The following is a 23746-nucleotide window of genomic DNA, read 5'->3' as shown; positions in this document are numbered from 1 at the left end:
TTCGAGGATTCGTCTCTCATTACCCGGGAACGTTAAACGAACCTTCGGTCTCTTTCGATCCACAAAAATCGGCTTTGTTGGTCCGCCGATCTACCGATCTACCGATCTCCGATTCCTTAACGATATCGTAGATGAATAGATAAACGGAAAGGGGAAAACAAGATGCGCGAACGGGAGGGCGGCGGAGGGGCTCCCACCACCACCCTCGTCGCCACTACCTCACCTGCGCCCCACTCCACGAGCGTTACATCTACCACCACCATCGACGGTACGTCCAACGTTGACGGCGACGGCGGCACCCACCACCGACGTCATGCTCGTCCTCGTTGCTTTCGCTCTCGGCGTGGACGTTTTCGTCGGCGTTGGTACCGGTACACAGTCGGTGGTCGCGGTCGGTGTTAGGTGGTTAGAAGGAAATAGATCGGAGAGAGAGGCGACGCGACTCGTGGACGGTTCGTCCACGTGGTCCGGCTCCGTGGCCGGCTACGATCGGCTCTTCCGGTAGGAAGTCGTGATTTAATTAAGATCGAAGTGAGCGTGCGCAAGTACCCCGACACGCAGACGCCGATCGATCGGCCGATCGATTCGCGATCAGTTGAAAGGGTGCTTTTCACAAAGGAAAGAGAGCAGAGACGATGAGCGACGGCATAGTTGGCGCGATCGCGATCAGTTTGTTCGGTACGAAACGATACAAATATCCGATCGATTTTCACTGACGGACGCCTCGTTCCAGGCAGCGAGAAGAAACGTCGGGACAGCATGGATGCCGGTTACACGATTCTTGGCAACGACGTCGACGCGTGCAGAATGTTCGACCAGTTCTCTTACAAGGTCAGTCCTTTCGACCGCGATTCCTTTTTCTTTCGGACCTTAGTGTCGCATGACCTCTGGGAGTTGATAGAATTTCAAAGGACACTTTCCGGGAATATACGTATGCAGTATGTATAAGGTGAACATGCATTATGTAGAGAGCATACTTTATTGACCGAATATTTCTGACCAAACGCGGTGACCAAATTATTTTATATTCACCGAATCATTCTGCAGTTATATCATAGTAGATTGACCGAGTCATTTTACGTTCACCATGTTACATTGACCGAATCATTCTGCATCCACTGTACCATGTTACATTGACCGAATCATTCTAACCAAACTATTCTTCGTTGACAAAATTATTTTATATTGACCGAATCATTCTGCATCCACCATACCATATTACACTAGCCGAGTCATTCCACATCCACCATACCATATTACAACCTAACCGAATCATTCCACATCCACCATACCATATTACAACCTAACCGAATCATTCCACATCCACCATACCCTGTTACAACCTAACCGAATCATACTACGAGTCCTTCCACATTGATTCAAAGTGCCATTTTTTGGTACACGAAAATTACAAGCGAACGTTGCGTTTACAATCTTTGGATGAAATATACGCGTACCCATCGTCGATGCGGCAATCGCGATCCGTGTTTGCGAGCGCGCTAAGTAAATTCGTTCTAACGAACGTCGGTAATTGAATTCGCTTATCACGACGCGTTTGGATAAGAGCTCGTCGTTTAATGAAAACAAAATGTTTACCTCCTTCCGTTCGGCACTCGACGTTTCTATGATTCGTCTTCCCTTTGCGTTTTAAACCTGATCATCCCGACCTTATTACACGTTGGTGTATCGACCGGTAGGTGATATCCATTAATTTTTATTGGGCTTTTCATTTTTGTGAGGTGAAAGGTAATTGTGCAGAAAGACGGTAAGGTTAGGTTAGGTTAGACTAATTTTCTTTGCTGATAGCTTTCATTTGACTCCCATAATGATAATCAGTTGGGAGGTTAGGGTAGGTTAGGTAGGTTAGGTCGGTTAGGTTAGACTAACTTTTTTGCTAATAACCTTTTCTGACTTCAACAACGGTAATCAGTTGGGAGGTTAGGCTAGGTTAGGTAGGTTAGGTCGGTTAGGTTAGTCTAACTTTTTTTGCTAGTAGCTTTTTTCTAACTCCGACAACAATATTCATTTGGGGAGGTTAGGTAGGTTAGGTCGGTTAGGTCGGTTAGGTTAGGTTGGGTGGAACATACTGTCTGCACGAGTAGATCGTTCTGTTTGCGATGACAATAATCAATCGGGAAGGTTAGGTATGTTAGGTAGGTTAGGTCGGCTATGTTAGGTTAGGTTAAACAACCTTTCGTTGGAAGTAACTTTGTTCTAACTCCAACAACAATAATCAGGGTTAACAAGGATAATAATAATGAAGGTTCGGTTAGGTTAGGCCTGGTAGATTAGTTAGTTAATAATTATGTAAGAGATATGATGTACATTGTTCTGAAAAATTTGTCAGATAGCTTGAACGATATTCTGCACAGTTACCGATGATACTACATTAGCAATAAATACTAACATATTATATGCTATAGACAGATAATAACCTCCATTGATGAACTTTGTAATTAATCCACCTTGCAAATAATCAGCCCTGCAAATGATCAACCTTGCACAATAAACTCGATGATGCTGCACAAGCATCATCCCCACAAAGTACCATACCAAGTGCATAATCCCCCAATACAATATACGTAGCCAAGCATTACCAACAGCTGAATTCACATTAGTATTTCACCTCGTGCACCGGTACAATTTCGCTAATCTTTTTCACGTGCGAGAATAAAAAACGTTCACGTTTGATACCGGCAATATCCCGGGAGATTAAGCCCGATCGGCGGAGAGCGGAAAAGGAAGAATACGAGATGAAACGGAGTGCCGGGAGCAAACGCGAGCATTTTAGCGGTAGGCCGCGTCGGGTAACCGGACAGTCGGGTGTTCGTTGGACGAAACGTCCAGGTAGGAGAACGGGAAGAGCCGGGACGGGTTGGATAGGTCGACCAGCTGACCAGTCGGTAGCGAAGCCACTGACAAAATCATGAGCCACTTGTTGATCGGTCGATGACCGCGAGCACCGTATCGCTCGAAACGCGATACTGCCCACAGCTGGAAAGAATGCACATCGGTACCTTGCAACTGTTCAACTCTGACGGGTGAGATGTTCAGAGGAACCAGAGTATACTCTTTGGGATACTTTGTTAGGTCTTAGCATCCTCTGAACCATCAGAGGAATGTGGAGACATAGGTATTTAGGGTCCTGGGAATTTTAGAGCCCATGGATATAATATTCTAGGAATTGGGGGAGAATTTTGGAGATGTGGAAATATAGGAGACGTAAGAACTTAAGGATAGGGTCCTTGAGATTTTGAGACATAGAGACGTGGACATGGAGACATAGGTGCTTAAGGGACCTAGTACATTGCATATGTATTCAATGATGTCTGACAATTTGTATATACGCAGTTAAAAAATTTGGAAAATAACGTCCAAAGCGTTGAACTCAGATTCCGGTTTCTTACGATCAGTTGTCCCTCGGTCCCGAGCCTATCTTGCTCTACCTTACCACCCTACTCTTTCGATTCGCGTTCCCGACCTCGCGAGCCAGCCAACTCGCGAATCCCCCTGTTCCTCCCCTTCTTTGCCTTGCCTACTCCGCGGTACCCATCTCCATCTACCTACGCTCTCCCCTCGGTCTCACCCTAGCCACCCGTGCGTTTCTCCGAGCTACCTCCCCGTTCGCTCGTTCGCCCGTTCGCGACCCCCTATCCACCTCGAGTTTCGCTGTGCTTGCTTTCCTCTTGTTTCTCTTCCGCCTTTCTCTCTCTATCTCTCTCTCTTCGCCTCTTCCCCCTTGTCACCCTCTCTTTCTCTCTCGTTAAATCAATAAGCTGTTCGGTCTACTGCCACACCAACGACGGGGCACTTTGGCCGATTTTATTTCCGATCGGATTTCACGCGGTCCACGTCGCGAAAAAATGTCGCGAATTACTGCGACCACGTGTCTCTGCGACATGTCTCTACCGATCTCATCGATCTCCTACCGATTCCTAGTTCCACGATTTCTACTAGGAGCATAAAGAATTAATCACACGAATATACACTCGCTCAAAAAAATTCAGGATAATCCGGATATTACTCATAAAAATGTAGGAATAAAGATACAAAGCCCACGAGGGGGCCAATAAAAGAAAACACAGTGGTCTCCTGTGCCCCGCCTGCCGCGCATGCGCAGTCGAAACATTGCTTAATTAAAGAACAATGCATATACAGAACAATAGAAAGTTTGCCGTACGTTCGATAGAGGACGAAAATCTAAGCAGAAAAGTCTAATAACATTTCCCGATACGTTGCGTAGTTCGCCCACAGTCGATCATTGAAAATTAGTGTAATCATCAATCAGTGCGAAGCGCGCGAAATTCAAACCGCTGCGCTAGCCCTATGAATCAGCGTCGATTACGTACGTCAATTACGGTAAAATTATGCATTAAATTCATAAGATGTGTTCTATACCGTGATAGAGATATGAGTCTGAAAACTTTGGTGGAGGGGGTTCTTCCTGTAAAGTTTCTCTATTTGGCCACCATAATGGCGGCGCTACGATATGAAAGTCACATTTCATCCTCTTTGCATATCATGCATAAATAAAAGTCTTAGCAAATGCTATGGTATAATAACAGAGCCGTAAAAGTTACCTTTTACATAATAAAAGTTACGTGAAAATAATTGGTTATGTGTCCGATTTTTGGGACGATCTTTTTGCATGACAGCGCCCGCGGTCACTTTTCGAAACACGTCCTGTAAGACTACCCCAAGCAGTTTCCTGTCTACAGGCGTGATCACGTGACTACGGTATTAGACGCAGCTGTAATCGCATGACGCAACAGTGTCGACAAATGATGAAATTGCGCGTACGGTTCGAGAAAGGTGGATCCTGCAATTATACAAGCAATAAAACCCGCATGCCATGGACTTCTTCTGGCGAACGAGATCGGGGTGAAAGAGTAGCGGGTAACCGTAGGTAGCGAGTCGGTAAAGCGAGCGAATAAAGCGTAACGGAGAAACGGAGAAGCGGAGAAGCGAGTTTGTTCGTATTCGAAAGTTTCGTAGCAAACTCGGCAGCGAGGCAGTCGAATACAATGGCCCGGCAAAAGTTTCCGCGAAACTAAACAAGTTTATTTAACTTACCTCTGCGCACCGGTTCCCGTTCCCCTCTCTCTCTCTCTCTCTCTTCTCGAGTAGCATCGTAGAGTCCCCCACCTGCTTCTCCACCTTTCGTCAAATACGCTTCTTCTTCGCTCGCCCATCTTTCTCCTCTCCTTCGTATCGTCCCGTCTCGTCTCGTATGCTTTCATTTTCTCTCTTTGCAGCTCCTTCCCTCGCTGATCCTACTTGCACGGGACCGCCCCTGTACCCGCAATAACGGCAAGTTTTCCAAAAGTTTCCGACGGATTAACGACTATTGGAATTGTTCGAGTTACGGAGGAGAGAAGCGCCTACGAAGAACGGGTCTCGAGGTCTTTGGTTCGTGGAGAAGCACGCGGTTGGGGCCCCGAGTGTAGCGAATATGATCTAGGGAAACTAGAATTTTCAAGATTTCACTGAAATAATTTCTTAGATGCTTCATTGAAAGGACATGTATGTCATTTTACACGGTATGGTCAATTTAAAGTTACTCTTCATTGGACAATAGCATTTTGGACGTAAAACGTGTTTGAATTAACCGCGCAAAACCGGTTTCAATAGGTCGGACCCCTTCGTACTTCATCGTATTTCAACGTGACGCACGTGCAAGAAAGTTTGAAGGCTCATAGAACACATAGTATAACAATCAGTATGTTTTAATATATTCTTTATTCGTTATTTAATTTAATATTTTTCACAGTATATTTTACTCTTATACCGTCACTTTATCTTGTAGATATTAACGAAGACCACTGCTACTATAGTCACAGACATTTTCAGGTTATTAACTTCGTTTTCTAATTGGTGAATGTCTGAAGAAATAATTTTGGAAACCCTCCGAATTTTGTTTCAGTTAACAAAGAGAGAATAGCGTTGAGCGGAAAACGAAAGGAAGACTCGTGTGGTAGGGGAGCGTAGTTTTACGTCCGCGGAGTATATGCTTCGAAATGGGATACGTATGTGGTTGTATATCTTCTTTATGGCAACCATTAACATATTTTTTGCCGTCCGTATTACCATACAATAGTGGCGCAAATATTACAACTTATGGTCGTAAATCAAAGCGGGGGAAAGGGAGACTGGAGGAACGGAACGGCGGGATAAGAAAGAGAGCGAAAGCGGGAATCGCGAATAAGAATGGAAACGGCAATAGGTGGAAAACATACGGCCCCGAAACGAGAGAGATGGAAGGAGGGAGAGAACGAGAGAGAAAGGGAAAAAGATATCAACGCGTACACGGGGAACCGGCTAGAACGCTGAAAGTATAGCTCGGTAAAAGAGAGACCAGTCCTTTCGTTTCTATCGTGGACAAGATATCGAGGCCACGTCGTGACTGCGCAAGGTCGTTGACACGGGCCACGTTACCGAACATTATTCTCGATAAACGGGGTTACTCGATCGTTTAGTGCCTGCCGTTATCGATTGTCGATACTATCGATATGTTGACATGCGTAATTTTATTCAGATTTTTGTTCTTCTTCAAACTTAACCTGTACTTCTATTCCGATTTTTATTTATCTTTAAACTTAACCTGTACTTTTATTCCGATTTTTATTTATCTTCAAACCTGTACGTAATTTTATTATCTTGCAAATATAACGTAATGACAGAGATTCGATCAAATTACTCGTTAATTACATGCTCGTTATTTTCGTAATTATGTATTCAATGATATGTTAACGATAGCATCGATAACAGCAGCAGTAAAAAGCTTCCCATGAAAATAAGACGATCGTTTTGAAAACGTAAAATTATTAGTGCCCATGTATCGTGTTTCTCTCGAAATATTTCGTGGAGGCGATATATTTTTCGTTTGCGCTGGAGCGCATTAAAACGGAAACGTCGGAGAAATTTCAGATAACGTTCAATAGTAAATTAAGATATAATAACTTTCGTGAAAGTTGTACGGTGGCGAGGAGATGGAAGAGAAGAAAAAGACGATGGAAGTAGAGGGACGAGGAGGTGGAGAACTCCATTAACTTTTATTTCTCCGGGAAAGTAACTTTACCCTCCTCCTTCTCCCAGCCTCCTCTGTTCTCCCCGTTCCAACCACCCCCACCCGTTTCTCCCTTCCCGGTCGCACCACCCCCGCCCGTCGACCTCCCACCACCCCTCGTCTCGTCTCGTCTCGTCCCGTCCCGTCCCGGTTCGTCCCGGCCCGTCCCGTACCGTCCCGTCCCGTCTATTCGTTTCATCGTCCTCTCATCCCCTCGTCCATTCGCTGGTTCGCCTCTGTCTCTGCCACCACCCGCTTCCTTTTCTTCGCCGTCACCATCGTTCTCTTTCCGACCGCTTCGACCGTTTCGACCGTTTTCCGTTTCTCTCGTACCTTCGTCCTTTCGTCTCCCTTCGAAGGGGAATCCTTGTTCCTATACCCCTCTACTGTAACCCCTACCGCGGACGATCGCTATTCCCTTTAGCCGGTGCCCTGTTGCCCCGTTGCCCGGGCTTGCTAAAATTTTAATAACTTATTTCGGTACGTTTGCAAACTACGTTCACACTTTATTGAATTGAGTACAAACGATTTTTAAAAAATTCACTTTCTCTTTAGTCTTTCACTTTCTTCATTTGTTAGTCATTCTCACATCTTTACTGTTGTATTGTATTTAATATCACATATTTATATAATATTTAGTACAACATGTTTATACAGTATTTACTACAACATGTTTATACAATATTTAATACAACATATTTATACAATATTTAATACAACATGTTTATACAATATTTAATACAACATATTTATACAGTATTTAATACATGTTTATACAATATTTAATACAACATATTTATACAATATTTAATACAACATATTTATATAATATTTAATACAACACATTTACATAATAATTAATATAATAGGGGTTTTCATTTTGCCTATATCTACTGTTTTGTGTAAAACTTTTGTCGTAGATGTCAAAGCTCGCCTTGAGGGTTACTGCGCATGTTCCGTGCGCAGCGTCTTTTCCGAGCGCGGTTAAACGAAGGAACGCGCGGAAAAGAAGTAACGTTTCCGAAAAGGGCGAAACTTTTCGTCACGGTTTATGTAAAACGGTTGATCGGATGGAATACGCGTATTTCCATGGCAACGATCTCGATCGGATAGGAAGCAACGGAACAGAGAACGATCTATACGTAGATAACGATTTCGATACCCGTAATATATAGCGTTCCGGATACAATATTTATGTCTCGACGTACTTCGCCAGCGGTCCATTATTCATTCCGTAGCAACGTATCCTATCGTGCATTTCGTTGCCAGCTAGTATTCGTTACAAGGAATCGCTCGATTAGGTATGATGTTCGATTAGGCTTGACGAGAAACGGTTACGCGTCGACGGTTTTGACAGCGAGGCTACTTAGGTTATGTTCGTCCAGAGGTTTGCAGATTAAAGGAAAATTGACAAGTACAGTGACTGTTGTTCGTCTTGAACATACATCATCGATAACATTCCGATATTATCGATGTTCAACGCCTCTAGTTCAAGAGCGAAGCACGCGTGCTGAAAGGGGAAATAGACGAGTAAAAGAGGGTTAAGATAGAGTGGGGTGTGTAAAGAGAGCGAGGGTGACGGAGAGAGTGAGAAGGCGTAGAAAAGCAGAGGAAAGCTAAGAACGGTCCGATCCACGGGGTAGACAAGATTCGCACTTGTTGCTCCCTTCTTGGTCGGCGTTACGACCGAAAGCTCGTTTATCCGAAGAATTTCTTACGGTCAAAAGGTCGCGCGGTCGTGGAATCTTCTTCCGCTTTTCTTCTCCCGTTCGAACCCGTTCGGTGAAGCGAAATGATTTCGAAAACGAAACTTCGATCGAATGGAAAACGAAAGGAAGGAACTGCGCAGGAGAATCTCGCCGTGGTTGGTAATAAAGGATGTACGAGATAAACGTTGGACGTGTAATAAGTAAAACCGGTTTAAGTTTGAGAGTACACGATAATAGGAATCGACCGTGCGAGGGACAGGGACGAAACTCTTTCGCGATTATTCGCGATGCATCGGTGGGGATAGCAAAACGCGAAAGCGCAAATACGCGGAACAGAAAAAAAACGGAAACGAGGAATTCGTTGAACGGTGAGAAGAGAAAATGCTTGTTTCGCGATAAGCCTCGGGCGATTATACGTTCAAAGAGATTTGTAAAATTGACGTTGGAAAATCCGGTTAATACTATACTCTTTGATGCCACTTCAATAACATTTACTTTTATTACACTTAATAAAAGATATATGTCTGATTATTAATTACAGGGATTTGTAAAATCAACGTACACTTTGAAGAATACTGTTAATATTGTGGGACTCTTTGAGAGGTTATGTCACTTAAATAACATTTACATTTATTGTTTTTAATAAAAGATATGTGTTTGATGATTATTAATTACAGGGATTTGTGAAATGAAGTAGGCTTTGAAGAATCCTGTTAATGCTATGAGACTCTTTGAGAGGTTTTATCACTTAAATAACATTTACATTTATTATTTTTAATAAAAGATATGTGTCTGATGATTATTAATTACAGGGATTTGTGAAATGAAGTAGGCTTTGAAGAATCCTGTTAATGCTATGGGACTCTTTGAAAGGTTTTATCACTTAAATAACATTTACATTTATTATTTTTTATAAAAGGTATATGTCTGATGATTATTAATTACAGGGATTTGTGAAATGAAGTAGGCTTTGAAGAATCCTGTTAATGCTATGGGACTCTTTGAGAGGTTGCCACTTAAGTAATATTTACATTTATTATATTTAATAAAAGATATATATCTAATTATTAATTACAAGGATTTATAAAATTAACATAGACTTTGAGAACACTGTTAATTCTGTAGAATACTCTTTGAGAGGTAATGTCACTTAAGTAATATTTACATTTATTATTTTTAATAAAAGATATATATCTAATTATTAATTACAAGGATTTATAAAACTAACATAGACTTTAAAGAGTACTGTTAATCCTGTAGAGTACTCTTTGAGCAATTATGTCTCTTAAATAACAATTACATTTAATACATTTAACAAAAGATATATGTCTGATTATTAATTACATTTATAAAATTAACATAGACTTTGAGAACACTGTTAATCTTGTTGAATACTCTTTGGGAGGTTATGTCACTTAACAATTACATTTACTACACTCAACAAAGAATGTCCTTGATAATTATTAATTAGGATTGTTACAAAAGAGAAAGATGTCTGCATACAACAATAGAAGGAAACTTGATATTTTCTTAAATGCGTCATATATTTTTTTGGTGTCAATTCTTCTGTACAAAAAGATAGATGTTAAAAATAATTAACCGTTCACGGGACGAACAGGCTTTCGTTCGAAGCAGTGAAACCGTGCGGCGCTCGACCGTCCCGCGAGAGAATATCGATCGAGTCGGTTCGACGCGGTACGGCGTTGAGCAACGCTTCTTCGCACCACCTCGTTTTTGTCCTCGTATCTCGATCGCTTACGATTACGATTCTCGGAAGGAAACGAGTACTCGTGCTTCCGGAACTCTCATTCCTCGTCCATTGAAACCTAGTGCACTTATAGTCCTCTAAACTCAAGTACAGAAAATACCGAATTTTACCGAGGCCTTTACAGTTTAAACATATCGATCGTCGATCGTATCGAAAAAGGTTAGGATCGCCATTGTGACACTCGATTGAATCGCATAATCGCATTGTCCCGTCGAACATTTCCAATGGATCGTCACTTGCCACGATTGAGCGAACTCGCGGGAATATGCGTTAACACGATTGGAATGCCACTGAAATTAAAGCCACCTTTCACGGGAACGTAACGACTCTTTGTACAACGTAACCCCCGCTTCCTCGAGTCTCTCCGCTGTGTCCTACTTTCTTGGAATATTCGTGCAGCCGAGTATCGGTACGCCTAATACCGATCTCGGTTTCCTCCGAATCGAAAAATCTTAGAGAACGTTATTTCTCGTATCCATCTCGAGATGCTTCGCACAGCGAAATTGCTTCGGATTTGTCTCGCGTCATGCTACAGTATCGATACTCGATATTTTTTGACATGCGATAATATCGTTAAGGTAACAATATATTATTTTATTATTCAATGTCTTTTTTAACTTCAAACTTAATGCAACCTAGTAATTTTATTATTCAAATCTTTTGGAATAAATAAAAATAAATTAAAAAATTTATAAATTTATTAATAAATTCCTACAAGCTTAATGCAACCTAGTATGCAAATTTATTATTCAGATCTTATCGTTAACCGAGGTAACAATGTATAATTTTATTATTTAATATTCTTTACTCTTTTTAACTTCAAGTTTAATGCAACCTGGTACGTAACTTTATTATTCCTTTGGAATAAATAAAAATAAAATTAATAAATTTCTTCAAGCTTAATGCAACCTGGTAACTTTATTATTCAGATCTTTCTATTCCTTAGAAATAAATAAAAGTAAATTTATTAATAAATTCCTTAAAGACAATATATGTTATTTATTGTCATATTAAAATCTGAAGAATGCTTAGATAATCACTGTCGATTATTTATTCTATTTAGCGATAGTATCGATATTTGTCGATAAGATTATCGCTAAGAGCAAATCTAGTCGCGCATCACGCGTCACGCGTCGCGAGTCCTCTTTGCTCCGTTCGCGTTCGTTGCGCCACCGACCCCTTTCGATCGTGCACCGTTCCCCTCCCGTTCCCCCGCTGCCCCGTTCGCGCGCCTATTTTTTCCCTCCCCGTCCCTCCTCGACATTCTCCCTTCCCCGTGCCGCGGATGCCCCGTGTAGCCCCTCTCCGCGCCGTTATCGCCCTACGTCCCCTTTCTTCTCCGACGCGGCGTCGCGTTCGCGGCTCGTTATCTGGGACACGAAACGTGAACGCTATTCGCGTGATTCGACGCGATTCCGAAATAATATCCTACGTAGGGAAATACGGACTAAAACGTTTAACCCTATCGTTCGATCACGTTAAACGCAATTAATAGCTACGGGCCCGTCCCGGATCGAGGAACGTCAAAAGACGGTTTCCAAACACGTGGTAAATTTTCAATTCTCTCCAATGTTGGAACAATGCCTCATCTGAACCTGAAAAAATTCACCATAAAAAATTTGTCGTTTTATTAAATTTCCTCTTCAACTCTGCAGACAATTTCTGCCAATGAAATAACAGATTTGTGAAGCTACGTAACCATGGTTTTGTGAAGCGTACACATGTATGCGTTTATCGTCCCCGAAGGGTTACATAGTATTTTTTTTCGATCGCGTCCCGTCGCGGCGCACGGTATCCTTTTGTATCGCAGGTAATACGACAGGGAGCGCGCGCGTCCACTCCCCTGTCGCGAGATTCACCCCCCACCACCGGTGCGTGCCACGAAATGAACCTCCTTTAATCATTCCCGCGCCGGCCGCCGCGAGGAGCGCGCGTCGTTTTTGCCACGCTGTCACGAGTTACGCCACGGCTCGAATACGTTGCGCGCCGATCAAGAAGTTGGTGTTGTTTTAATCGAACGTAGCCGCGAGTCTACGTTTAGCCGTGTCGCGTGGTGTCGTGTTGTGTCTCGCGTCAAGCGCGGTTATCTGCAGCGTGTAGACGCGCGCGAACGATCGCGAGTGTAACGGGTTTCGTCGGTTTTTTAAGCGGGGAAACAAGAAGTCGTCGTAAACGAGCGTGGTGCGGTATACGCGGTGCTTCGCGCGTCGCACGTGCACTCGATAACCTGGAATTTGCGAGCCGCTGGTTCCCGACGGTAAGTCGTTTTTTTCGACAGCTTTGATTGAGATCGCTTTTCTTTCAATTTTCGGGAGCTCGTTCGACGCTTGAGGTGCAAGGTTACGATTCACTCGGGACGTATTTTCTTTCGGAGCGCGTTCGGGACACATCGGTGGCGCCATCTTTCGGCCGTTCAGTTTTCCAACGACGCCGATTCTCGAACGCAATTTTAATACATCGAATTTCGAATCACCCCGCGTAACCGACTCTTTTTCCAACATTATTCTTAGTAATATATTTTGATATTTGACCACGTTCGAATTCAGGTGCATAAGAGTTAGGTCTGAGCGAAATAGCAGCTCAAGTTTTCACGTTCATAGATGATTTTTTGAAGAAATTGTAAGGGTCGGAAGAATTCGATGATCGAATGTGTAGGAGCGGACCAGGTGTGGAGAAAGACGGAGTTAGGGTCGAGGGGCGAGGGGGTCGCGACGAAGAACAGGTTTAACATCGGTTACATCGAGTAAGAGACTCGTTCGCGCGTATCTATCGGATCTCTAGCTTTCGCTTTATTCGTGCTCCGTTCCTGCCATAAATCCCTGTTCCCTTGTCCCGGCTGCTTATCCCCCTTTACTCGTTTTTCTCTTCGCCATGTTTCGACTTAACATTTCGAGATTTCTGATCGTTACAATGTTTCGAACAATCGAACAGATCGTTGTTAGACTCGATTAGTTAAGATCGATTTATCTCGAGGATGTAGACACGGAAAGAATGTCGCTGGGTAAACATGAGGCAATTGTGTAATGGTACACAAAATGGATCCGTTGAGCATTGTATTTTAGAAACCATATTAATATATTTATACAATTTTTTGTTTGAAATAATTTATTTTTTTTTTGTAATAATTAATTAAATATTTTGTAGTAAGTAATGTAATAAAATATTTATTTTATAATATGTAATAAAATATTTATTTTATTATATAATATTTTATAATATGTAATGTGGAATATTTTATAAATTACAGTAATGGAATTAACCTTAACATTTTTTGACAAGTCTCATTGTTGCTTCTACATGCAAGGTAGGAGTTTATGTAGGGTCGTATAACTTGCTTATTGTAACTATTTTATAACAATTTTTAATTTGAAATAATTTAATACAATTTATTTTTATTTTGTAATAGGTAATTAAATATTTTATAATATGCAATGGAATATTTTATAATATGGAGTATTTTATAAATTACAGTAATGGAATTAACCTAACCTATAAATTTTTTGACAATTGACGTTATTAGATAAATATTATCTTCATAAGTATTTCTACACATAAGGAAGGATCTGGAAGCTTGCTTATTGTAACTAATTGATCATTTTGAAACATCAGAAGGCGAGTGAAGTGTATCTGAACTAATCGGATGCATCTTCCCGATTACGTCTATGCTGTTTCTAGTCGATTTCGCTTTTCTTGCTCGATCAGACTCGTCTACCTACCTACCTACCAACCTACCTACCTACCTGCTCGCCCGTTTACCCATCTATCCAACTACCTACCTGCCTGCCAGCCTGCCTGCTCGTCTACCCGTTCTCCCTTCCACCCGCGTGCCCCTGTTACCTGTTCGCTTGCCTGCTGTCGCGTCTTCTGCTGGAAAAAGTAACGTGCACCTTTTCTTTTCTTTGCCGCCCTTCGTTACGCTCTTCCCTTCTTCGAAAGTTTAGGCCGTCGGACATCTCGATCGTTTCCGGTCTTCCAACATGGAAGTAAGTGTAATATCGAGGATTCGAGGATCTTTCGAATCCGATAAATTGGAAGCAAACGTACGGGGGTCGATGACCGTGGAGGAACGCGAACAACGTGCTTCGTTAAGGGCAGGTGGTGGTGGCGGCGGTGGTGGCGGCGTCGGTGGTGGTGGTAGCGGTGGTAGTAGTAGTAATAGTAGTAGTAACGTAAGGGGGTGGGAGAATCAAAGTGGTAAGGCAACGTCGAATGTAATATAACGTTCCAAGTGGCGTTCTCGAAAATGCGAATTCTCTGAAAGCGGAAGTTGAAATTGACCGACGCCTCAAGGCGCATCTTCACGCGTCGACCGGTGACGTATGAAATTACAAGATAGTCAACTGTCACTGTTTACTTATTGTGTCGTGTATGACTCATTCGACATATTTTCATTTAAAATTTTTACAGAACATTCTGGATTTACCAGTGTACCGATAAGCTCACATTTTATGACGTGCTTAAAATAGTACTTTAGTATAATTATATGTAGTACAGCTTTCGGTATGAAATCGTGACAGGGAAAAATTTGAATTTACCGCCAGAAGATGGCTGTGTTGGAAAGGTAGTTTTAGATCGCTAAGGATGGTACGAAACGAAGTAGAATCGAATCGGCGAAGGCGCGCTGGCTGCCGGGGGTCGTTGACCGAAGGACAGGGGTCGCGGTCGCGGGGCGCATCCTGTCGCGAGGCGCAGCTCGCGAATCCGCGGGTGAACTTCGCGAACGGCTCGCGAGTCGAAGAATCGGTATCGAAAATGGCGGCTCGAAAATCGGGCTCCTCTGAAGAGAAGCGTCTTCTCTCGTGTCCCGCGGATTATCGATACTATCGAAGCGTTATCGTCGATTAAATAAATCGATAATTATATATCTCGATAATGTCGAAATGTTGTCGATAATTAGCATCGATAATATCGGTATGTAATTCGATCGATAATAGATATCGAGTAAGTGGTCGATGTAGAATGTAATATGTAATTTTATCGTTAAAACCCAATTATTCCTCTTTTAAATTAGATTAGTTTAGATTACATTTGGAATTTAAATGAGATTGAGTGGAGTTAAACGATGAAATGATGAATAAGCTTAATTGCAGCATAATATAATTCTAATCGGACCGTAATCTAATCTTACTTTAATTAACTGTAATTTAATCTAACTTCAAGGTAATATAACTTGAACCCGACTTAACTTTATTGTAGAAATCTTAATTTAACCTAGCTCAGAGTAATATAACCCTAATGTAACTTAACTTTATTCTGGGAAGACCTAATTTAATCTAACCTCAAGGTAATGTAACCCTAATCTAACCTAACTTCAAAAAGTCCCAATTTAACCTAGCTTTAAGACGTCATAATTTAACCTAACCTCAAAATAATATAACCCTAATCTAACTGTAAGAAATCTTGTTTTAACCTAACTTCAAGGTGATATAATCCTAACCTAACTGTAAGAAGTCTTGTTTTAACCTAACTTCAAGGTAATAAATCCTAGCCTAACGTTAAGAAGCCCTAATTTGACCTAACCTTAAGGAAATATAACTCTAACCTGACCTAACTTGACTCTAAAAAGTCCTAATTTAACCTAACCTTAAGAAAATATAATTCTAACTTAACCTAACTGTATTTCAAAAACCTTAATTTAGTCTAACCTGAAGCTAGTACGATTCTAGTCGAATCTAACCTCAAACTAATTAATTCTAACCCAAGTTACTGTAATTTTAATTCAATCTAACTTGAAGATAATATAACTAACCGAACGTCAATCTAACAACACTTATCTAATCTAATATCTAATTACGTAATTTGAGGTTAGGATACCTCGTCATATACAAGATATCGATAATCGCAGTCCATCGATACTTCCAGATCCGATCTTTCTCGAAATCGGAAGAACACGTGACACTGTTGAGTAGTGCTCCAATTTAATTTCCGACAAAACGGACATAAATCGCGTTCCAAAAGTTCGATAAACAATTGTGCATAACTTGAAAAAATTAACCAATTTCCTTCCGTGTCGTTCGGTCCCCGTTAACCCGAACCTCTCGCTGCTTTGTTCCAGAGAAACGAGAACCTCGACTTTTCGTTGAACGTGCCACAACCTCACCACCATCAACATCATCACCCGGCGTCCTATCATCACAACGGTTACGCAATGGCTGATCAGGTGAGTCGTTCTTCACGGATTAATTCGCGTTTCCGTGCTTCACCGACGGGACTCCCCGTCCCGCGTCCTGTATCTTTTCGCGACCCGTCGAACCCTGTCCCTTTCCTCTTCTCCTTCTGGCATCGTTCGTTCGTGTCCGCTTTTATGAAGTTTTTACGGCTCTGTCTCTCGCGAGTGCCCGAAAACCCGAACCTATTTTGCGTTCCCTCGAACCATGATGGGTTCAGCGATGCTCTTTCATCTACATTTATTTTACAAGAGGTGCCATCTCGCGGCCGGCACCGAATTTTCGTTCCCCACAAAATATTCGAAGGGCCCGTCGCGAGAGAACCAGCGGGGTGATGGGCGGGTACAGGGGAGAGGCGCCGGAGGGGCGGTAGAGAGCGAAAAAGTTTGAAAGCAGCGGGGGAAGAAGATGGATAGACGCGTAGTCGATTCGGAGATGGAAAGGGCAGAAGGAAGAGGCGGAGGAGCTGGGGGAAGGAGTAGGGGGCGTAGGAGTAGCTAAAATAGAACGGGTACGGGGTACGGGTACGCGTACGCGTGGTTGGCGGCTGGACGTTACGGGCGCGGTGATAGGGGGATGAAAAGAGACGGGGAAACGTCGCGAGGTAAGGGGTAACGCGCGCGCGATGGGCCTGGAGAGGGAAAGGGTGGATGATGAAGGGGTAGTGGAGTGGAGAGAGGTAGAGGTGTACTCGATCAATAGGCACAAGTACGTTCCTTCAAAGGAAAATTTCTGACGCTATTAAATCCAATTTAAAAACTTTTATTCCCCGTGGGCCGGCCCGCCGCGCCGAATGTATTTCCCTTCGACCCGGCTCGCCGAATAAATCGCTAAAAGGATTTCGAACGATGCGACGCCGGTTCCCTTGCAGTCCGTATCGTTATTTTTTACGTTAAATATCTCGGTATTTACACGGGTATCGGATTCCGATCGGAGACCTTGCCACCAAACTTTTCTGGAGGGGAAATAATAACTGTAGAATTGCTCGCAATTTTTTACTACGCGTATTAAGCTTTGGTGACGTCACGTAGCGGTGAGTTGCCTATCTTGAGGTTTATGGGTTTACGTTGTTTATTGAGTATGTCAAGATAAAAATTATTAAGCTTAGAGATGCTCAAGGTTTAGGGAGTTGCCTATCTTGAAGTTGAGGTTTGTGGGTTTACATAGTTCTTTCACATTGCCTATGTTAAAATAAAAATTTTGAAGGGTAGGAATGTAAAATATTTAGTGAATTGCCTATCTTGAAGTCAAGGTGGTTTATGGGTTTACATGGTTGTTTAACATTGACTATATCAAGATAAAAATTTTGAAGCACAGAATGTTAAATATTTAGGGAGTTGCCTATCTTGAAGTCAAGGTGGTTTATGGGTTTACATGGTTGTTTAACATTGACTATGTCAAGATAAAAATTTTGAAGCACAGAATGTTAAATATTTAGGGAGTTGCCTATCTTGAAGTCAAGGTGGTTTATGGGTTTACATGGTTGTTTAACATTGACTATGTCAAGATAAAAATTTTGAAGCACAGGATGTTAAATATTTAGGGAGTTGCCTATCTTGAAGTCGAGGTAGTTTATGGGTCTAACACTGACTATAGAAAGTAAAAAATTTTGAAGCGCGGGAAGATTTAGGGAGTTCAGAATCTGGGGATTTATGTACTTAGAAATTTGGAGCTGGAATTAGGAAATTGGAACACTTAGGATTAAGAAGTTTAGACATTAGGGAATTTAGGACTTAGAGTTCAACTTAGGTAAATTTGGTAATTACAAAATTGAATTTAAAAATGTCAAGATTTAAAATATTTTGTAAATTGAAAGTTTAAAATATTTTGTAATTTAAAAATTAAAAATATTTTGTAACTTATGGATCTAAAAATAGCAAACCGTTAAAGTCACTAATTTTTGGGAGGAAGCTAATGAAATTTAATATATCGATATTAGTCGATATCGATACGTCAGCCGGAAGGAACCGTAGTGAAATGAGAAGAAGCGTAAAAGCTAATTGCCGTATCGCGAGTATTCGATCGCCGATCAACCTGGCAATCGACTTTTCTTCGCAGACGTTTCACACGCCCAGTTTCGGCGACGAGGATTTCGATATCCCAGCGATTCATTCTCACTCGCATCACCACCCACAGCAGCAACAACAACGTCAACAACAGCAGCAGCAGCAGCAACAACAACAGCAGCAACAGCAACAACAGCACGAGTCAATGCACGGAGGCTACCAGACTCAAGTAAGTTTCGTTTACGACGAAAAAGCTTCTCGAGAGAACACGAACGAACGCGGTGCTCGTCCTTTCACCTCTCCTCGTTCGGATTCCTTTTCAACCGTTTTTCGTAGATGATGCAACCGGCCGGTGTTCAACGGTCTCCCGACGGGCTGAATCTCGATCCAGGTGGATATCAACAATCGCTCTACCTGCAACAAGATCACCCGATACAACCCATCGGCGTCAGGTGAGTCCTTGCAACGATTCCGTCACGGAACGGTGCGACGTACTCGGTCGACCCACACTGATCTCAACTGTGAATAAATTATTTCGCACTCTGTCATTACTCGAACGTATCATTTAAAACATGTACGTGGTACATTGTTACGAATTTTAGCCACTATAATAACTGCTATTACGTCTTCCATTTTGTACGTCACATTCGACAGGTGTTCCAAAACAAACTCCACGAGAGGCTCTATGTAAACGTTGATTAAATTCCACTTTATTCGAATTTATAATAAGGTTAAAGAAAACTATTTGATCGCATTAAGTGTCTTTTCAAAAGAATAAAACCGATAGAAATAAATTTAGAATCCGTCGCGAAAGAGAAGTAAGGAAATAACTACCGATTGACGCGATCGTCGTCTTCCGATCGCACTCGGCAAAATTCGGAAGTGATCACGTGATCACGCTGCGCGCCATTTCTTTTATGGTGTACGCAACCATTTCCGAGAGTAATTTATTCACGCGTGTCACTGCGAGGTCGACGAGGACGAACCAAGAAAACGGGGTAGGTTAGGCCTGGCTCGGGGCTACGAACCCCAGGATAATGGCAACATGCGTCGGAGAAACGTGTCCACGTACGTGAACGGGAACCGAAAGCAATCGATGCTCCCGCGGGACTCGAACCACGGTCCTCGACCTAGTCCCGACTGATCCGATTTTTCTCCGTTTCGTTATAGTTCGACGTACGGTAACTCACAGAATTCTTACGCGAATATGAACTCTCCGCGACAACAGCATGGCAGTCAACAGATGATGATGCTTCAACAACAGCAGCAAGCACAGATGCAGCAGCACATGCAATACATGCACACACAGCAGCAGCAACAGCAGCAGCAACAACAGCAGCAGCAGTTGCAGCAACAGGTGCAGTATAGGAGTCCTACGGGCGGGGGCACGACCGCGATACAATCGAGCAACGTTCCCGAACCGAACAACAATACTACTACTTCCGAGGACAGCGACGACAGCACACCTCATCCCGGAATGGTGAGACCCGTCGGATTTATACCGTGTCGCGCCGAAAACGCGCGTTGAGAACACTTCTTTTTGTAGATTACCGGAAACAAACGACCTTCACCGGAACCGACCGACGGCGGAGCAAAAAATCAAAGGAAGTCGAAAGCACAGAAGAAGAAGAAGAAGAGAGATCCGAACGAGCCACAAAAGTAAGCTCCACCACATTATTTCTACCGACCTTGAATACACTTTTAAATCAAAAATAAATAAGTGAATACTAAAATATAAATTAACCATCATCTCAAAAATATTCAAAAATTTTATGACATAAAAATAATGAGTTTCATTGATCTTTTGCAGGCCCGTCTCGGCGTACGCTTTGTTCTTCAGAGACACGCAAGCAGCGATAAAGGGACAGAACCCGAACGCGAGTTTTGGCGAGGTGTCTAAGATCGTGGCTTCCATGTGGGACGCTTTGGACACTGAACATAAAAATGTGAATATTTTTATACTTTATATTTAATACTTAATTGACAAGTGCATGCGTTATACCAACATGCGTTATGTCATTTGTAGGTTTACAAGCAGAAGACAGAGGCCGCAAAGAAGGAGTACTTGCAAGCCCTCGCAGCGTACAGAGCATCGTTGGTCAGCAAAGGCGCGGCCGAGAACGATCAGCCGCCACAGTCGCAGCAGCAACCGTCGCCGCAGCAGCAGCAACAGATGCAGTACGCCGCCTACGGTGGTTACGCCGGCAACGGAGCGACAGGAAACGTCTCGTATCAGGTATACAGTCCTCAGCCTCAACCGCCGTCGCCTCAGCAACAGCATCCGCATTCTCATTCGCATCAGCATCCGCATTCTCATTCGCATTCGCATCAACATCAGCAGCAACATCAACATCATCAGCAACAACAACCGCAACAGATGCAAATGAAAAAATCTCCTCATCATTTGACGATGTCGGGAAATCCACAGCAACAGCAAACGCAGCAGGTAGTGCGCGGTCACATTTGTTGCGTTTCGAACTGTTCCATCAACGAACCGACCGTTTCCTTTCTTTGTTAGACCATGATGTCCAACCAGATGGCGCAGGCGCATATGTCTCAGCAGCAGTCGCAGCAACAGCAGCAGCAGCAGCAACAGTCTCAACATATGCAGCAGCAAGTCTCGCAGCAGCAGTATATGCAGGTCAGCGACGAGTTTTATTAGAAACTTGTATTTTAGTCATTATAGTTGTGACAATAGTTAAATTGTTCTTATTCCCACAGATGTCGTTTGCGTTTCATTAGAAGCTTGTTAGTATTTTAGTCATTATAGTTGTGACAATAGTCAAGTTGTTCTTATTTCCACAGATGTCGCAGCAGCAAGTGCAGCAGGTGCAGATGCAGCAGCAGTCGCATCATCAGCAGCAGCAACAGCAACAACAGCAGCAGCAACAGATGATGCACGCGAGTCCTCCTAAGGGCGACTCGATGTCGAGCCCTCCACCGGTGAACGCCGCGTCCCAGCCGACTATGGTTGGCCAGAGGCAAACCTCTAACGCTTGTATACGTCACGGATGCCCCAATCCCGCGGTAGCGAACAGCGAATGGGAGGACGAGTACTGTAGTAACGAATGCGTGGTCAGCCATTGCAGAGACGTGTTCACCACATGGGTGTCTTCGAATCAAAACTCACAGCAAAACTTTTCCACCGTGAAATAAACAGGACGATCTCCTACCGATCTTCTAACCGAATCGAATCTATTGCCTAACGTTTTGGGCTGACTCGCGCGTTCCAGCGAAATCATACGTGTACATAGACCGACGAAGAGATTTTACGTAGAATCAAAAACAAATAATAATAACGATAATAACGATAATAATAATAGAAGAAATAATTAACGGACGACAGAAGCGCGCGTTTGCCGAACCTCGATATACACGTATATCGTTGAAAGACTGCCCCTGCGTCACGGCACGCGTTCGAACCAAACTTGGCGCCGAGCGTCGCCGTGGTCGCGAAAGAGTATTAGAATCGCCAAAGTAGCCGATAAAATCGGGCTGTAGAAGGAATCGATCTCGCTGTCGTACGTTTCGATGCGACGAAAGCGATGCAACGAATCGTAGAAGCGACATTGTATTCCTTGAGACGCGTTTAGTTAGGACCCGATAGAAAGCGTAAATATCGGAACGTATCGCGATCGCGAGTCGGTCCAGGTTCGACCCGTGAGGTTTCCGCATCGGAACAGTCTCCGTTTAAACGTCAGCGATCACCGGTAATCACCGAGCGAAGTCGATCACATTACTGAAAAGGAACCGCTACCGGTGACGCGCAACTTATTTTTATATAATTTTACAAACTTTTTCATAAGTAAACCACGAAAGTTCGTACGAATAGGCAACGACGTTGAAGCGTGATCGAACGTCTATCGATTCGCGTTCGTTCGCTCGTTCCGTATCGCGTCATTTCTTTTCCGATCGTTTACACGAGAGATCGCTTCCAAACGCTGTACGTTGACGAAGAGTCGATCGGTTCTCAGTTAAGAAGTAGTTTATTCGAATCTGAATTCTTGATTCAATTTTGGGTTCCAAAAAATCATTTGACGCGTTTGCGTAACGCGGTATCGATAAGTTTTTTTTTCTTAACAAAATTTCTTTTTAACATCCTTGTATATATATATGCGACAGAGAAATATCCCATAAAATAAGTCTCTGCGATGTAAACATAATCGATAGTGTATTATACTGGTAACGATCTTTGACATGTTATAGAAGCGTTTAAATATATATATATATATATATATTATATATAGATATATACATACAAGTATATATGTAAATGTAAAAAACTAACTGTCGCATCGGTGCGATGCGATACGAGTACGCGTGAGCGGGCACTGGTACGCGTATCGTGCGAAAAAAGCGATTACGGCGATATAACGAGAGAGCGGATAGGAGAAGTGGACGAATGATTGGTTGATATTGTTCGAAACGTGCAAAAGATCGAATGGAATCTTGTAAACGATCATCCGGTCACACGAAGGAGGGAGACTTTTTCAGAGTTAGTCGTAATAACGTATAAATCTGTATACTGAAAAACAAAAAAAGCAACAAAGGACGAAAAGAGAAAAAAAGAAAATAAATTTAGAAGATATCAAGTTAATTATTGTACCATTATTTACCCTATATACACCGCTTTAGTTATTTTGAGAACTTTTAGACATTTGAAGATTTAAATTTTCGCGCGCTTTTCAGATGTCAGACATGGAATTATGAAAATGCATTTTCTTTGAGAATAAAGCACTTTTATGACTGTAGAGGGATAGTAAATTGTTCTACGGACAGAATAACGTTATGAAATTGTCTTTATAGTAATCTGGAAGCTTTATATTAGGAAATGAAGAACAGGTGCAGTTGATGGACTAAAAAACTGGCGTCCATCTAGCGGTGAAAGTTGGAACTACAAAAATAGAAAAACTCGATTTTCTCGAAAAATAGGCACTTTTTCGAAATTCTGAGATATACAAATTGTTCCTTGTCACCTACGGAATCGAATGAGTGCTTTCATAACCTTCTAGGACCGTTATTAAAGAAAT

General features: G+C 42.5%; 1 protein-coding gene and 1 long non-coding RNA gene across 2 annotated transcripts; one reads left to right on the top strand and one right to left on the bottom strand.

The window, feature by feature from the left end:
• The first annotated feature begins 371 nt into the window (after nt 1-371).
• Nucleotides 372-23313, top strand: LOC100875697 (uncharacterized). The gene is made up of 11 exons (XM_003699304.3): nt 372-678; nt 734-831; nt 16599-16703; nt 18769-18945; nt 19053-19168; nt 19887-20196; nt 20263-20375; nt 20527-20662; nt 20743-21162; nt 21235-21357; nt 21522-23313. The coding sequence occupies exons 1-11, from the start codon at nt 636-638 to the stop codon at nt 21870-21872; spliced, it is 1992 nt and encodes a 663-aa protein (XP_003699352.1). The 5' UTR covers nt 372-635; the 3' UTR covers nt 21873-23313.
• Nucleotides 17903-19890, bottom strand: LOC143265344 (uncharacterized). Its single transcript, XR_013039785.1, has 2 exons — nt 19212-19890; nt 17903-19130 (listed from the first exon to the last, which is right to left on the bottom strand). It is a non-coding gene; the product is annotated as an uncharacterized LOC143265344 (long non-coding RNA).
• Nucleotides 23314-23746: the final 433 nt, after the last annotated feature.

Source organism: Megachile rotundata, chromosome 11 (assembly GCF_050947335.1).
Source record: "Megachile rotundata isolate GNS110a chromosome 11, iyMegRotu1, whole genome shotgun sequence".
Classification (NCBI taxonomy): Eukaryota; Metazoa; Arthropoda; class Insecta; order Hymenoptera; family Megachilidae; genus Megachile; species Megachile rotundata.
The sequence above is the reverse complement of the archived record's forward strand: the minus strand, read 5'-3'. Positions and strand labels throughout refer to the sequence as shown.

Excerpts from the sequence above, each read along its gene's own strand:
- LOC100875697 (XM_003699304.3), top strand. The coding sequence starts at position 636 with ATGAGCGACGGCATAGTTGGCGCGATCGCGATCAGTTTGTTCG. Across the intron at positions 16,704-18,768 it reads GTTACGCAATGGCTGATCAG|ACGTTTCACACGCCCAGTTT; the intron begins GTGAGTCGTTCT and ends TTTTCTTCGCAG. Across the intron at positions 19,169-19,886 it reads ATACAACCCATCGGCGTCAG|TTCGACGTACGGTAACTCAC; the intron begins GTGAGTCCTTGC and ends GTTTCGTTATAG.